This window comes from Leuresthes tenuis, unplaced genomic scaffold, assembly GCF_036924035.1.
Source record: "Leuresthes tenuis unplaced genomic scaffold, fLeuTen1.0.hap1 SCAF_8, whole genome shotgun sequence".
In the NCBI taxonomy this organism is placed as follows: domain Eukaryota; kingdom Metazoa; phylum Chordata; class Actinopteri; order Atheriniformes; family Atherinopsidae; genus Leuresthes; species Leuresthes tenuis.
In genome coordinates, this window is record NW_027325362.1 from 11,524,052 (window position 1) to 11,539,056 (window position 15,005).

The following is a 15,005-nucleotide window of genomic DNA, read 5'->3' on the forward strand; positions in this document are numbered from 1 at the left end:
TCAATGTGGTAGTCAGCGCTTGGTTACATGTGTGTGCTAGTGTGAGGTTTTACTCTATGTACTGTATAAGTTCTCATATAACATACCATGCTTTAAGCTTAATTTGTCATTTTATTCCAATTCTTTGTTTTCATGCTGGCTTAAAGTTACTCAAAAGAGACTTTAAAACAGGCTGCTCTGAACAAGGCTGTAAAGACCGGGTGAAGACGGGTGTTGTGGTAATTATTCTGTGTTTTTTTTTACCAAAACATGTCACAGACAACTTCAAAAAAAGGCCCAATATGTCTAGTTTAAAGTCAGTCTGCAAGCTAAAAATATTGATACAACTTATGTGAAGAAGAACAAATGCTTTCTAAAATTTCTGAGAATACAATTATTCCTAGACACCTTGGGAAATTGTTTTTTATATGCCAGCACAGTAGTGAAATGATTTTTGCTTTTTCTGCTGTAATATTCCTATCCATAACAAGCCACACACCGGAACTAATGAGGGACTAGGGATCTTCAAGGGAGGTGGCCTATTATTATTCATTGAAAAAGAGTAAACAAATGCATAAATGTTAATGTCAGAGGGTTGCTATCTGTCCAATTAATCTATGGTGATTCCCTTGGGCAGCCTCATTGTTAAACCATAGTTTTTGTCTTCAGGGGAAATATGCAATTAAGAGCTGAGTAGAGAAGACATTAAACTCGTCTTTTATTTTTCTTCCCTTCGCTTTTATTTTTGTCTTCCTCTGTTACTGCTGTCTTTCTTAAGAAAGGAAAGGAAAACAAATTAACCAGTGCATATCGAACTGAATCAGCTTCCTCCTGCTCTCCCACAATCACATCCATTCATTTAACACTTTTTCTGTTTTGTTATTTTAAATACACACTGCTACAATATAGATTTGCAATTGCAATATAGTGGCACAGGCCATCATTTCTATACTTCCAGACAGCATGAGGCACTATAGCTGTCCTTTTAAAAAATGTCTCATGTCATTAAACACACTCTTTCATGGATGCTGCATTGATTCTCAGATAAGATAATAGCACACAATCTGTCATTCTGCAGCCCATTACCCTGCAAATATGCTAGAGATGGAATATTTCACTTTGCACTGATGTATCAGTTTAACATATGGATCAGGGTGAGCAATCTGTCACTGAAGCTGACACAGTGTAACTTAAGTCATGACTACTGGGTATCGAGCAGGAGATGCCAATTTTTGGACAGTCTACGGGGTGGAAAACAACAAAGTGCTTTTAACTTAATCAGGGCTTTGATTTTAGCTTTAATGTTTGACTGTCTGGAGCATATCATGCGCTACACTTATTCATTGCCTGACCAAAGGATACAAACGTGATAGAGCCAGCAGTCGCTCAGTTATGTCACTCATTCTCTGGAGTTCTGTAGCATCTCAAACCAGTGAAGGAGTGATAGGATATCTAAGGTTACCACAGTTGGTTCTATTTATCTAGGTTTATTACTCCTCTCTGTCAGTTATCAGAATTCTTAAGTGATGAGTTAATTGCTGAGACTGATGAAGCAGCATAATTCAGAAATTTAGCAGATCCAGCCACAAATATAAATTACCTTTATTAATTTCTAACTTTATAAAGTTAGATTCACTTTAATGTTGAGTCTTTATTGTTGAGCTTAGTTTATACAGAAACATGATCGGTATGTTAGAGGACTTCCCACCATGCTGTATTTGAGAAACTGAACTTTCTTTGAGTTATATAATATAATAGCCATATAAATTACACATAATGGAAAGTTGTTGTATGTTTTCTATACATGTTGTTTTTGTGATTCACAATATGTTTCATTCTGTGAATCTCTATTTTTCATGCAATAAGAATTTAGTTTAAATTAAAAGAATTTTATTCAACTTGTTCTTTCACTTAATTAGTTCAGAATTTTTTTAAAGAAATTATTCAGTGTGGCAACAGGGGAGCTTTTATTTATAAGAGGAGATTATCAAACATGTTCACGTAAGTTAAAACAACAAAATTCAAGGCCTGATTTGTAATTCATTGGAATAATCTGAAGGATCTTTTACTCTTTATTCATAGGTCATAAGTCACAGGTATGTCATTTGCAAATCTGCAGTGATTAAAGCTGCAGATTTGCAGTGATTAAAGCTGTCGCCTCAAACTTAAAATTCAACTTGCATCCCCTACAGAATGATACAGGTTGCTTCTCATGTGTGTAAACAGCTAGCTTGAAATCAAATTGAGTCCTGCAGTGAAGTGATGATTAAAATAAATTAAAATAAAGGATATTGTTAATTTTCTGACCTTCAAATGAAGATCAAATGGTTCTTACATGCATGTAAATACATGGAATGTCCTCACATGTAATAGACACACAAGCTAGCGAGTGTGTGTGTACGTGTGTGTGATATATGACTCCAGGCCCCATGTACTGACTACTGCTGGCCATCCATTCACTGACAGTTGTTTGTCATGTTGTGCTTAAATTGGCAGACGTGCATACGTGATTGTAGGAGATATGTGTGTTATGCTTAGTTGACACACACTGCTTGTAATTTTACAAAGGTAGACTATTACTGGAGAGGATCTGCAACATGCTTGATGACTCCAATCTAAAATGCTGCAGATCTTTAGCTTCAGATCAGCGGCATCAGCAGAAATGTTCATATTACCGATTATCCTGCATCTTATATCACCTGCGCAGAACGATAACATGGGGAGTGCTAAAGCTGGCATCGACAAAGCAGTCTGAGGCGGAGAAAATCCTTCTTCCTCATGGGTCCACAACAACTGACCTGGTCTTTGGTGGATCTGTGGTGGTTATGGATCACACACAGAGTGATTTCTTAAAGGATGTCTCATTAAAACCATTACCACATGGTTTTCACAACTAAAGATCCAAAGAGGTTACGTGTAAAACCTCAGGATGACTCACTGGTCGAGCAAGTGCAATCTGATGACAGACCATACACTAATGGCTGTATTTTGTCATAGCCAAATGTATGGAAGTATATCATAACATGCAGATCACACATGCTTTGTATTATCTTGAGGAAACGATCAATGTGCACCAAAGTAAGATAATTATTCTCACGCTCTCCAGGACATGCTTCCTGCTGATGCAGATAAATGATGACCAGAATGGATCCAGCTATTATGCATCATCAACATTTGTAGCTCCACTCCAACAAGTCAAAAACTCCAACACAAATAATAGATTTTCTATTCACCTATACCATGGCAATAGTTCATTTCACTGATGCCACACTGAGTATTTCAGAGGCGAATTTCAAAGAGCAGCAGTCTTTTTCAGGAATGTGTGAACAAGGCTGCAAATGCATCTCCTCTGTACACTCATTCAGAGGCTCTAACTCTCTGCAAAGTGCTCAAAAACAAAAAAAAAAGAAAGTCAATTGCTCATGCTCACAAGTTCCTAAGTGTTCTCTAAGCTTGGACCCATGACGGGTGAGCTAGAAAACAGTATATTTAGGTTAGAAGGTTAAAAACTAGATACAAAGCACAACCCAACCATACTGGTTAAGTGCTGTACTAGCACCCTTACCATCTGCTCTTATGCTGCAGATCCCTAAATTTAGCAGGGAACAAACAGATGATGCCATGTGTTGACGTACTGCATTAGTGTATCAGTTCATTTAACTGTTTTACTTACAGCAGTATTACAGCAAATAAGTGGAAGACATGCAATTTTGGCCATTTATTTCCCAACATATTCAACGTCAGTAATACTGTGACAAAAATAAAATAAAAACAAGTTTATTCAATGACGTAGTCACACTATGTATGTGCATGTTCAGTCAAAGATAAACAGTCTTCTTAACAGACTAATTGAAGACAACACTAATCTCCTCAAGCCACACCTGAGACAACTTGCCCTTTTTTTCTTATGCAGTCCTTCAGGGCTGCTGGGCAGCTTTCCCCAAGGGCACTCGGCATTATCCTCAAAACTCCTCAGGCAACAAATTAAAGATGGTAGAAGACAAAATGCGATTACCACTCAGCTTAACGAAACAACATCAACAGTAAAACAGGTGGCATTCACATTTTAATCAATAATCAGAGAAATGGGACATGTTTCTGGATTGTAGTCTCAGTACGCATAGTGTGAAAGGAGGGAATGTGACCGGCAAAGTATTCTGTTCCTCAGCCTGACATATTTCGAGAGAACCATGTGATGTGGTTTCCTGTCTCAAGTCTCTGTAATATAAGCTAAGTTAAATCATTTTCGAGTTACTGACCACAGTTTTCAGATACACACTCCTTTCCACTAATCTGACAGCAGGAGACATTGTCGCGTTTATGTTTGACCAGCACCCTGGTCGATCTTACATTTCAAGTCAAAAGAAGTAGTAATAATAACAATAATAACAACAACAATAATAATGATAATAATGGTGATGCAAACAGGCATTACAAACTCCCAGTAGGCCGTTATAATAATGCATGAATTGATTGTGACAGGCACAACAAAATATCTTGGCATCCCACAAAAAAAATCATGCTGAAACTTGGCACCAAAGTCCAAGTACACATGTGCTGGCACCAAATAGCAGCCTGAGATCCAACTTTCCTCCCGGGTGGCTTTGACAGGGTCTCTGATTGTGTGGTGACAAAAGAGCTGCAGAGTCCAAAAACAAGCCTCTGTGAGTAGAGCGGGGGAGGTGGTTCTAAGAAGGGAAATATAATAAGAGAAAGGGGGCAGAAAAGCTAAAGACACAGTGAGAAATGTGACATAAAGAAAGCATCCCAACAACATCTTAACAGATGTGTAGGAAGCTGTACAAAAACAGAGGAAGTGGGAGTGATGGAAGTGTCAGTGTGACAGAAAAAGAGGACTGACTGCTTTTAAAGTTTGCTGCTCGACAGCTGGCATCCACCTAGTTTCTGACCCCAATCAGGTTATCAGGCAAGCACATCTTTATGTAGACTGCATGGAAACCCATTAATATTGACGAGCTACTCATACAAACTTCTCTTTACACGCTTGATTTAGCATCAAAGATGACGTCCAAACAACGAGCAGCCAGTTCTTTTCGACTTGAACAATGCACCTGAGAGACAGAGCCACATCCTTTTGTAATTCTACTTGTCTCATGATTTTACAATATCCAATTAAAGTGCATCAGAAACCTAAGGTCATTCTTAGTATGGTTAAAGACTCCTCATTGAATAAACTGCTTAATGATATTCTCTGTGTAACACACACTGAGGAACATGTTGGAATTGTCAGCTTTGTTATTGAAATGGGGTGCATCTTTTTTTTCCATGGATCACACTGAGGATGTTGCTATGGGGATTTTCTTTTGTCAAAAACATAATGATGCTGTTTAGATGTGGCTGTGGGTTTCAAAAGGGCTCTTTCCTCTTTTCTTTCCTGCCACAAAAGAATGAAAGGAAATGTTCTCACTGGGAAATGCATGGTCATATGTAGAGGGCCAGCTAGAGCATGAACATATTAGCTTATTGTGTTCTAAGGAGAAAAGAGGTGTTTCACTTTATGCCTACCTCAATAGAGCTGAAATTAATCATAATAGTAGTAATACATACTGTATATTTCGAGTAAACTGCAGCAATATAGAGAAATTAAAAGATGCATATCATTAAGCATTTAAGTGCTTATTTTCACATAAACTGTGATACAGTGCACTTCAGAATATGTGACAATTTAATGTCACTGAATTTACTGGAAACCTGGATCGATTCAGAAAGTCAACCCTCAACACTTTCTGGTACTCACCAAAATGCAGCTAAAATGTGGAGTACTAAAGTGGTCAAGTACCTAAATACTCAACTTATTTTTCCTCCTGTTCTGAGTCCCAGACTTTAACCAGAATGATGGCACACAGTTTCTAAAAAGGTGCAACTGTAAGATTTTTGGCATTAAACTGTTTAAAACATTAATAGATTTATGACATTTATTAACATAATTACGTGACATAACTGCTATGCATCATACTGCAGTGAAATTTATTGAGATTGCTGTAAAATGTTTTGGTGAGCAGAGCAGATTATGTTTTTTTCAGGATTTTGTTATTTCTCCACAGAAACTGCCTCAGAATAAACATTTCAGATACTTTAAAAGCCTCACTTTCCCTATCTTTAGTCAACAAAATTATACCGGCTCAGGTCATTTCATGTTCTTTTACCCCTCTCTCATATCCTGTCTATTAGATCATAATGACTATTAGACTGCTAAATATGTATGTTGAGTTTTGCAAAAACATTTGCAAACCTTCTTTCTTGACTGTTGTGACTGTAGCTGACTGTATGTCACACAGTCTATGTGTACAACTGGTGGAGATGGACTTAAATACCAGGTGCAAACTGATAAACTTGGAGCTGTCCACTTGTGGTCATTATGCCCAAAATACAGCTTAAATGGTACATAAAATACTGCCAGATACAGTTACAACAAAGGAACGGTGCTGCTAACCATCTGCATGCTTTTTCAATCTCGGCTTAGTTCAAGGATCATGACTGATTTCCTTGGTGTTGTCGGATGCTGGTTGCCAGGGGACAGGATGTTATAAGTAGGCAAGGAAGTGGAAGCTTGGCAAGAAAGTGGTGGTTCATGCTACACTTGACTGCCAGCTCAACTCACGGCCTTCCGGCCTTCTGACAGTTCAACCATTTTTGTGTTTACTGTTTCATTCTTTAACTCTCTACCTTTCAGCACGACTGACGAGAAACTGAAATCATAGAAATGGCACTAAAAGGGGCTTCTCCACTTTCTAGGAAGTTCCACTGTTCTGTTCATCTCATGCTAGATTGAGATTGAAAATACTTCAAATAACATATTTTCCCAACAAATGACAAATTACAACAATAAGATATGGAACAAAAAGTTGTTCAATCCAATACACCAAATGTTATATCAATATAATAAAGGCTAAAGTATTTACGGTACGGCTTTTATTTCTTAACTTGTTAGGCTTATATATACACAAACAAAAAAATTCCAATACTTTAGCTTATGCATTTACTCAGTGCATAAAATATGCAATCTCTTTAAATAAAAAACGGACATCACATCAGCTCTAAACAATTTTAAATAATCCCAGGCCTTAGAAACCAGAAAGGATTATACTTACTGTACAATACTTCACTAAGTGGGTCCAGCTGTATATCCTTGCTACTTCTTTCTCTCTTTTTCCTCACACACACATAGACAAGCTTCTTGGTCCCCCAGACAACATTATTGAAGTCTTTAATCAAGACTAATGTGGAATGTCCCATACGACCACCATTAATCATTTGAACCTAGACAACTGTGCCATTGATCAATGCTATACTTCAAAGCTGCAGCTGCTGGCACAAGTCTGCATGTCTGTCCAGCTCCGTTTGCACTGTACAACACGTCAAGCCTTAAATATTAAATATGACATGGCCATTTCCATTGCTCTTATAAAACATTTTCTGCCACTTTTGAAAACAGGCCAGTTTTCAGCCAGAAAACACACGGGGGAAAAGGTTAATATGTAGTGGCATAAAGTATTTGCTGATCTAAGTATCTCCCTGGTATGCTGCTTGGAAACAGGGCTGGCAAAGGGCTAAATCAGAGCTAACAGAGTTAAAAGTACAAACATTTACTTTGAAATAACCTCTCTCGCTCCAACATTCACAAACCTGAGTGATGCAGAGCTCTTCTTTTGAAAGCTGTCATCAACGTTTAGCGGTGAAGAGATACAAACGCTCTAAAATTCAGAGGCAGCTTGCTAACCTAAAACACATTTATTTTACTCAGACAGTTTGCTCCCAGAAGCTGGCAGGAACACAGAAGAGATGGCCTCTACCATCGAGGGAAATCAGCTTCAGTTAAAGCTCAGCCGTATGTGCAATAAACCTAAATTTAAAAAGTCTGCAAAAACTGAAACCGTTTAGGTTGTGAGTATGCCACCAAACACACACACAGCAGACCCTGACTGATGGTTCTTCTCCACAGAAATGCACTTGCCTTATTTTGACCAAGTTTTCCTGTTACAGTGCTTTGGGGACTGACAAACAACAGTTTATTAATTGGCTCTGGTAGTGTGTTTATATTCGTGAGGAGCGAGATAATTTCACACTGGCCTTGGAACAGTTGTGCTCTGCAGCGGTGCCAAATGAACAAACTGAATGTGCTCAGCAGATTAAAACAAAACACAGGACAAAGAGGCATTGCTAGGTTATTCTCTGCATTCAGATGTATTCTCCTCTAGAACACCAACACGTACAGGGAAGGTTAGTTGTTTTGTCTCGTTTTTGTCCCCATGACTGAGCCACATTTGCAGCTGAAAGTCAGAGCCTTATCCTGTACAAACCAATTAATTCTCTTGAAGTATCCAATTAAAGTGAAGGAGAAATGTACAATATTTTTTAGTAGGGTTGAAGACTTCTCATGCCACAGACAGGTTGATCATTTTCTTTTCTGCATAACACACACTGAGAGACAGACCTTTAGTCATATGATAAAGTTAAGTCCGTGTTGCATGGAGTATTTTAAGAAAAACATTACATACACTGACTCAAATATTTTAACATTAGCTACTACTTTTTAATATCAAAGAAAAAGATTAGAGGTGCAATTGACATGATTTTTGATGATGGTCCATGGACATTTTTGATCAGAATTGTCATAATCAAGAAACAGAAATGTATAACGTTCCTTTAAAATTATTCAGACAAACCCTCGTCACTCCTAACATATTCTGTCATATACCCTCATCTTGCCCCAGACTAAACGGATGCACCCTCACCACAACAGACACGCAGAGGTCAGAGACCACCGGCTCTGTGTTGGCTGAACTGGTAAAGTATCAGAGGACACATCTGGCCTGACAGTGAACAGGCCGGATGGGAACGGCAGAATGCTCCCGGGCAGGTGACAGCCAGTGACTTATCACTCACAGCTGATGCTGCGATCACTGCAGGTCACATGGAGAACAAGGAGTGGAAGGGTTAGTCTGGACAGTGTTTTTCTAAGGAGAATATTTTGGTGTCTTTTGCAAGTACTTTGAAATGTTTGATTGAGTCTTTGGAAGAGTATGTTCAGTTGTTCATTCAAAAAATATTTCTAATAGGTTTTGATTCGTGACATTTCAGATTTGTCAGATGTCAGACTTAATGCAAATAGTATGTCTAGTGTCACCAGCGAGTCTGATCAGCTGTGGACCAAGTCCATCAATTCAAGGGTCAATATCTGCATGCCCGAGCAGCCAGGGAAAATATTATGTCTCCACTTCTTCTGAATTTGAAACACGGGCAAAAACGAGACCTGAATCAGTAATGCAATCATTCCTGTAAGACTAGACATTTTCCACAGACATTTGAGCTGCTTTTTGTCATTAATCTTTCTCATACACCGTACGTGCATGAGTATGTACGTTTTTGTACATATTTGTGAACTCCACATGATCCCCACTCCTTGTTTCAGAGTTCACTGGGTTATTTTCCATAGTATGGAAGTGAAAGAAGTAATGAGAGGCAAGGGAATGCAAAGAAGTCCTCAGAGCTCTCTTCAGCCTTTTTCTTTATCAGCTTTCATCTCTCGGCCCTTCAGAGAGAATGAACAATAAAAGATCCCAATCACTAGGGGACATATTATTTCTCCCTCCTTGAATATACTATATCATGTGCCAGACCCATACAACTCCTCCTTCATGTGCATACATAATTCACATCATTCATAATCAGGAGCGTAGGTCTATCTTTTGGCTCGGTGTGTGATTAACATAACAAATATCAAGTTTCTTCTGTCCCAGTGCTCATGATGAGTGTGGATAGAGAATTACAGTGATGCATAGGAGAACTCACTCATTTTTCTTCAGCAACAGGATCAGCTGTTCACCCTCCGCAAGTACCAACAGCTGGAGTGACGCAGGATAAATCTGTAACACAAAAAGGAATCACGAGTGATGAGGTGGTGTCCCGATCTCAGCCATCCTGCCTAAGATAAGCATTTGTGTGAAGCTTCACCTTTCTTTCAAACACAGACTGAGCACTAGGAAGGACGCAAGGCACAATCGTACAGGAGATAAAGACCTTCCACATACTACACATCCCTGTGCATGACTAAGAGGGTAAACTGAACCAAGCTTGTGTTTTTATCCACACTGTCATGAAAAGATAATCCCAAAGATGTTTGCAAAATCCTATCTCCTGGAATGAATTCTGTCTATATACTAGTCCCTGGAGGGATTTACATCAATATATATATATATATATATTTATTTTTTTAAATATTCATACATAGCTAAGCTCAAACTAATTCATACTACACATTATATTAAAATCAATTTAGAATCAATCTAGTAACATTTGTAAGAAATTTCATGCACAAGTGACAATTATTAGAATTGTTAATTATCAATGCATTATTTGAAATAAAATACAATGTCAAACCATTCATACCCTACTTCAGTAATCAATAGCAAAACAGCTCTTTAATTACAATCAAGCTTTCTGTGTCTCGATTGGAATTTTTGGAACATTCTTTTTTGCCATCACTCTGGTCTTTAGTTCCTCCAACAGATTCTCAGTGGACTCAGGTAGAGCTATGCCAGTTTTCTGGTTTGGCTTTTGAATAATTAGCTATGTGTACATGCACAGCAAAATTATAGTGACCTTCCTCTTACAGAGACAGTGTTCCAATGATGTGTTTATATGCGTTGTATGTAGGATATTCAATCTCTATTCCTCTTTTCACCTGCAGCCTCTCTGTTCTGCACTGACTGGGAGAGCCAAGGACCTGCCTTATATAGCAGCAGGATTTGTATCTCAGTGCTGAGGAAACACAAGTAGGATAGTAGTACTACAATAGTGTGATTAAGATCTGCAACCAAGATCAGCATATTCCACAAAGCTTCATTTCATTATTGCTTGCTCCAAATAACTTTACTTTACTTGAGATATTATTTGTGTTAAAATTATTAGAAAAAGCTGTTAACATGGCAGTGTTTTATCTAACTGGTTTTAATAGGTTTAAGATCGAAATAGTCGTGTTTGAAAACAAATTATAGTGAAGGGCCAACTACTTGAGATGTGTCATCTCGTTTTCAAAGGGCTCCTTGTTTGAAGGTCTGTGTTTTCCAAGGTCAACTTTTCCGGTCATTTTCCTCCAGAATCTTTATGTAATCTACTCCCAAGGATATTGTCACAAATTGAAGTAAGTCATGACAATAGCCTCCCAAGGCAGACTCCCCTGCATACACTCAACAAGGCTGGTCTCAACAGGGATGACTCAAATCTTCAATATACACACAACTGCTCTTCTGGACAAAGAAAAGAGCTTCTGGCGCTCAATTCTATGGTTTCTTCAATTTTGGGAAAGAAAGGATAAGCACTGGGCCCAGGAGCACCAGCCTTGAGTTCAAACATTTTGATGGTCATACCATGCTTTGGGAATGTATTTCAGCTAATGAGACAAACAACCTTGTCATAATAGAAAAACTATCATGAAAAAAGATTCCGACATTGTGATTCTCGAGTGCAGCAGCAGTAAACCTGCAGAAAAACCTGGCATTTGGCATCAATGCACCTTCTAATAAGAAAACCGTTCTGAAATATAAACCAAAGTGGTAAAGTTTCATCAAGAATATTAAGGGAACTAAAAACAAAAATGATGACTTTCAAACCTGAAATGGTTGGAAACAAGATGTGCAAAAAGCAGATACAAAAGCCATTTGATTGCTGTGAAGGCAGAAAAAGCCTTTTGCATGGCAGGTTAATTGGTGAATCTAAATTGTGGATGGTTGTTTTTCTTGTTTGTGTCTATGTGGCACTGTGATGGACTGATGACCTGTCCAGGGTATACCCTGCCTCATGCCCAGTGACAGCTGTGATAGGCCCTGAAGCCCTGAGTTGGATTAAGTGGGTTTAGAAAATGGATGGATGGATGTTACAACCTTAACACAACATGGCCTTTACTATGGAGATGCAATGGGAAAGGCAATGCATTTGCCAACACCATTAGCAGATGGTTCAAATATGATTTGCATGTTTATAAATTAGCATTTTTAATCATTGCAAATGGGTAATTGAAGAAGAAAGAACAGCCACAGTAAGCTCTTAGCTGAAGGGTGTCAAGAAGACAGATGCCACACCTGCATCTCCACTGCGAGTTGACCAAATTTACAGCCATGCTGTTATGGGAATAATTACTTGCTAATGGAATTTTGAAAAATCCACCAATTTCTTTGTCAAAAAATGTGTGATTATTTGGTCACACTGTGAACAGATGTACCAGTTGGTTTCTGTTCCCACAGTTACTACATTGTAAAATGACCAGAGACAAAAGCTTTAAAATTGCTTTTTTTTTGTTAAGAATAACTTGTGCACAGGAGGTTAATACCTGCAAAAATTACCCTTTATTCAGACCTAACATGGAAATTGAATTCAGCTTAAGCAGCATCTTTGGCAGAAAAACTGTATTTCAGTGCAGGAAGAACTGTGATGACAACAGGATGCACCCGATTTATGGCTCCATGAACTCAGGAAGTGACAGTGATTCAGGGGATTTTGCTCACAATGTCAAAATGTCATTTTGAGATCTTATCCTCTATCAAATTTCGAAACAGCCATTTCTCATCAAATAGACATAATATGGCTTCATGCTTTACAGAAAATAGTTTTTATCAGAGAGGCTAGAGTCCGTTTAGAAGGACAGAAGCAACATATACAGAGACCCAAGGATTCAAGAGACAAAAGAGAAACAGAAAAATCATGCCAGCAGAGAGACTGAAATAGTCATATTTGTGCGTAGGGGGAATGGATGTAGATTCACATACAATCCGTTGACATTTCAAATGCATCCTACTGTGTACTCTTTCACAGAGATATTTTTTTACACTCCTGACAAATGTTTTCAAGCCTCTGGACCGTCTGCAGCTCTTTCTGAGAGCTCTGTGTTTCTGAGCACAGGGGGCTGCAAGAGTGTATTTGTGTGTAAGTCTGGAGAGTCCAAATCATGTCACCCATCCAGCAAAGACAGCAAGTCATGATTCTATAATACTTTATGATTTCTTGATAACCTATGGCACAAGAACAGTATAAATCTTTTATCCAGGGAAGTTTACTTCAGTTTCCAGTAGGACAATCACCACCTGACCTTGTGGTCAGTTTAATTTAGGAGGGTCAATTTCTAGATCGTATACTATAAAACTTAACAAAAAAATACCTAATGTCAGCAGTAGCTGATAGGAAAGGTGTGGTGGAATGTGGTGGAAAACGGATGCATAATTAAATCCATAAAGCTCACTTATATTTCCATCTTGCCTACGTGACATGTTTGTGATGTTCATGTAATTAACACCACTGGTCTTCTTCTGACTGACTTTGAGAAAGAAGAATACGGCTGGAAACAAACAGCTCACTCAAATGGTGACTTCTCTCACCAGGAAAAATGATTGCGCTGGGAGTTCTTGACACCTACGCATTTCTATCCTCTGGAAAAGTTTTAGTGAGAGTTTCAAACATTTCCTTTATAAGCTACAGCAGGCAGGACCAATTCTTCACTGCCAGAGAACACAAATCCAGACATTCAGAGAGGGATGATTTAACTTCATGTATGCATCTTTTAATCTTATTTATATTGTGTTCCAGTATATAAATTATACAAACAGAAAGATGTTACAAAGAGGCCTCAAAACCTCAAATCTTTCTCAAAGACTTTGTTGTTTCAGGAATAATTTCAGAATGTGTTTCCCATCCAGGGTAAGCTCATATTGGACAAACAAAACGGGACAAAGGAGAGGGTGTGAGGGCGAAAAAAACCCACAAGAGGGAACATAACAAAAATGATAAACATAGCAAAAAAGAAGGGACTTTCTGAAGAACCCAAGCAAGAGGGTAAGTAGGCAACAGAGGAGGGAATCATACACTGTGTACAAAGCCAGGCATCTGTACTTGGCCGAGTTCTTGGAAGTACACTGATGTGAGCTTAGTCTCCATCTGAGCCAGCTTATTACCAATGAGCTATTGCTGCTAAGTGGTCTTGTGAGTATTTACCCCAGATGTTAGCAGGCTGAGAGGTCTGCGCTCTTTGCCCTTCAGCATCATAGGTACGGTGGTCTCATAACGTTGTGGTTTCGTTGCACCCCCTCGTTGCTCAGCCTCATCTGGACTACTTCCTGTGAAAAGACCATTAGATTAACATGGATGACGAAATTTAGCGTCTCATTGCAAATAGCATGCAGACAAAGTCTAGAGCAGTAATATGGGTCGGAGCTGCTCTGTGATATCCTCAATGATTAAAGGACACAATAAGTGCAACAAAGGCAGTCAAGTGTGACACATGGCACAGCACTATTAAAAATTATTTGTGGATAGTGCTTCTGGGAAAGAATGAAAGCTCACTTTTGTTCCTGTGAGTAGATGTGCTGCGCCCCAAAGGACCTCTGCCACAGGCAGGGCATCAATAATGGATGCTCACACACAGTTCATGACTTACTCAGCCTCTGCAATGTCTCCAGACAGAAATGCTGATAAAAAAAGCTAGCAAGATAAAGTTGACCTTCCCACTTCTTATACTTCTTATATTTGTTCTTCTTGAACTTCATATATAGTAGGTCAGAAAGGGATTCTGGCAGTAATCTCCATCTCTGTTTCTCACTTCCTTCCACTTTTCTTAAAACATAGAATTTTTCTTCTCTTCTGAACTTTTACTCTTAAATTTGGAAAAGTTATAAGTCAGTCATGATAATTAAGAGTGCTCACCTGGGAGGCAAACGGTAAAGATAGATGAGGTATAATAAACTGAATCAGAGCTTGGAGTAGAATGTGGGAATCACAGTCAGAATTCCCCCATCTCTCTCAGTGGTTCTCTTAACTTTTGTCTCCCACAGACAACTGAGGCTGCTCTTAATGCTCCCGTAGCCTCACTGAACATGTCTGTATTATAGTAGGCCCAGCAGGTTTGTGAAGCCCAATAAATGATACAAACCCCTAGATGAGCTGCAGAGACTGAGTTCAAATGGAGAGTAGAGCATGTGTTGAGAGTTGGGGGGGGGGGTTTACACTCCTGCTATGAC

At 38.7% G+C, this 15,005-nt stretch overlaps 2 protein-coding genes across 2 annotated transcripts in view; one reads left to right on the top strand and one right to left on the bottom strand.

Annotated features, from left to right (window-relative positions):
- Nucleotides 1-15,005, top strand: part of edrf1 (erythroid differentiation regulatory factor 1) — a 447,039-nt gene that overhangs the window by 74,142 nt on the left and 357,892 nt on the right. The window lies entirely within an intron of this gene.
- The window catches only part of adam12b (ADAM metallopeptidase domain 12b), an 86,291-nt gene that overhangs the window by 56,831 nt on the left and 14,455 nt on the right, over nt 1-15,005 (bottom strand). The window contains exons 2-3 of the mRNA XM_072390836.1: nt 13,984-14,105; nt 9,793-9,866 (exon numbers count right to left, since the gene is read on the bottom strand). Of these exons, the coding sequence (XP_072246937.1) occupies nt 9,793-9,866; nt 13,984-14,105 (196 nt within the window). The remainder of the gene's footprint in view (nt 1-9,792; nt 9,867-13,983; nt 14,106-15,005) is intronic.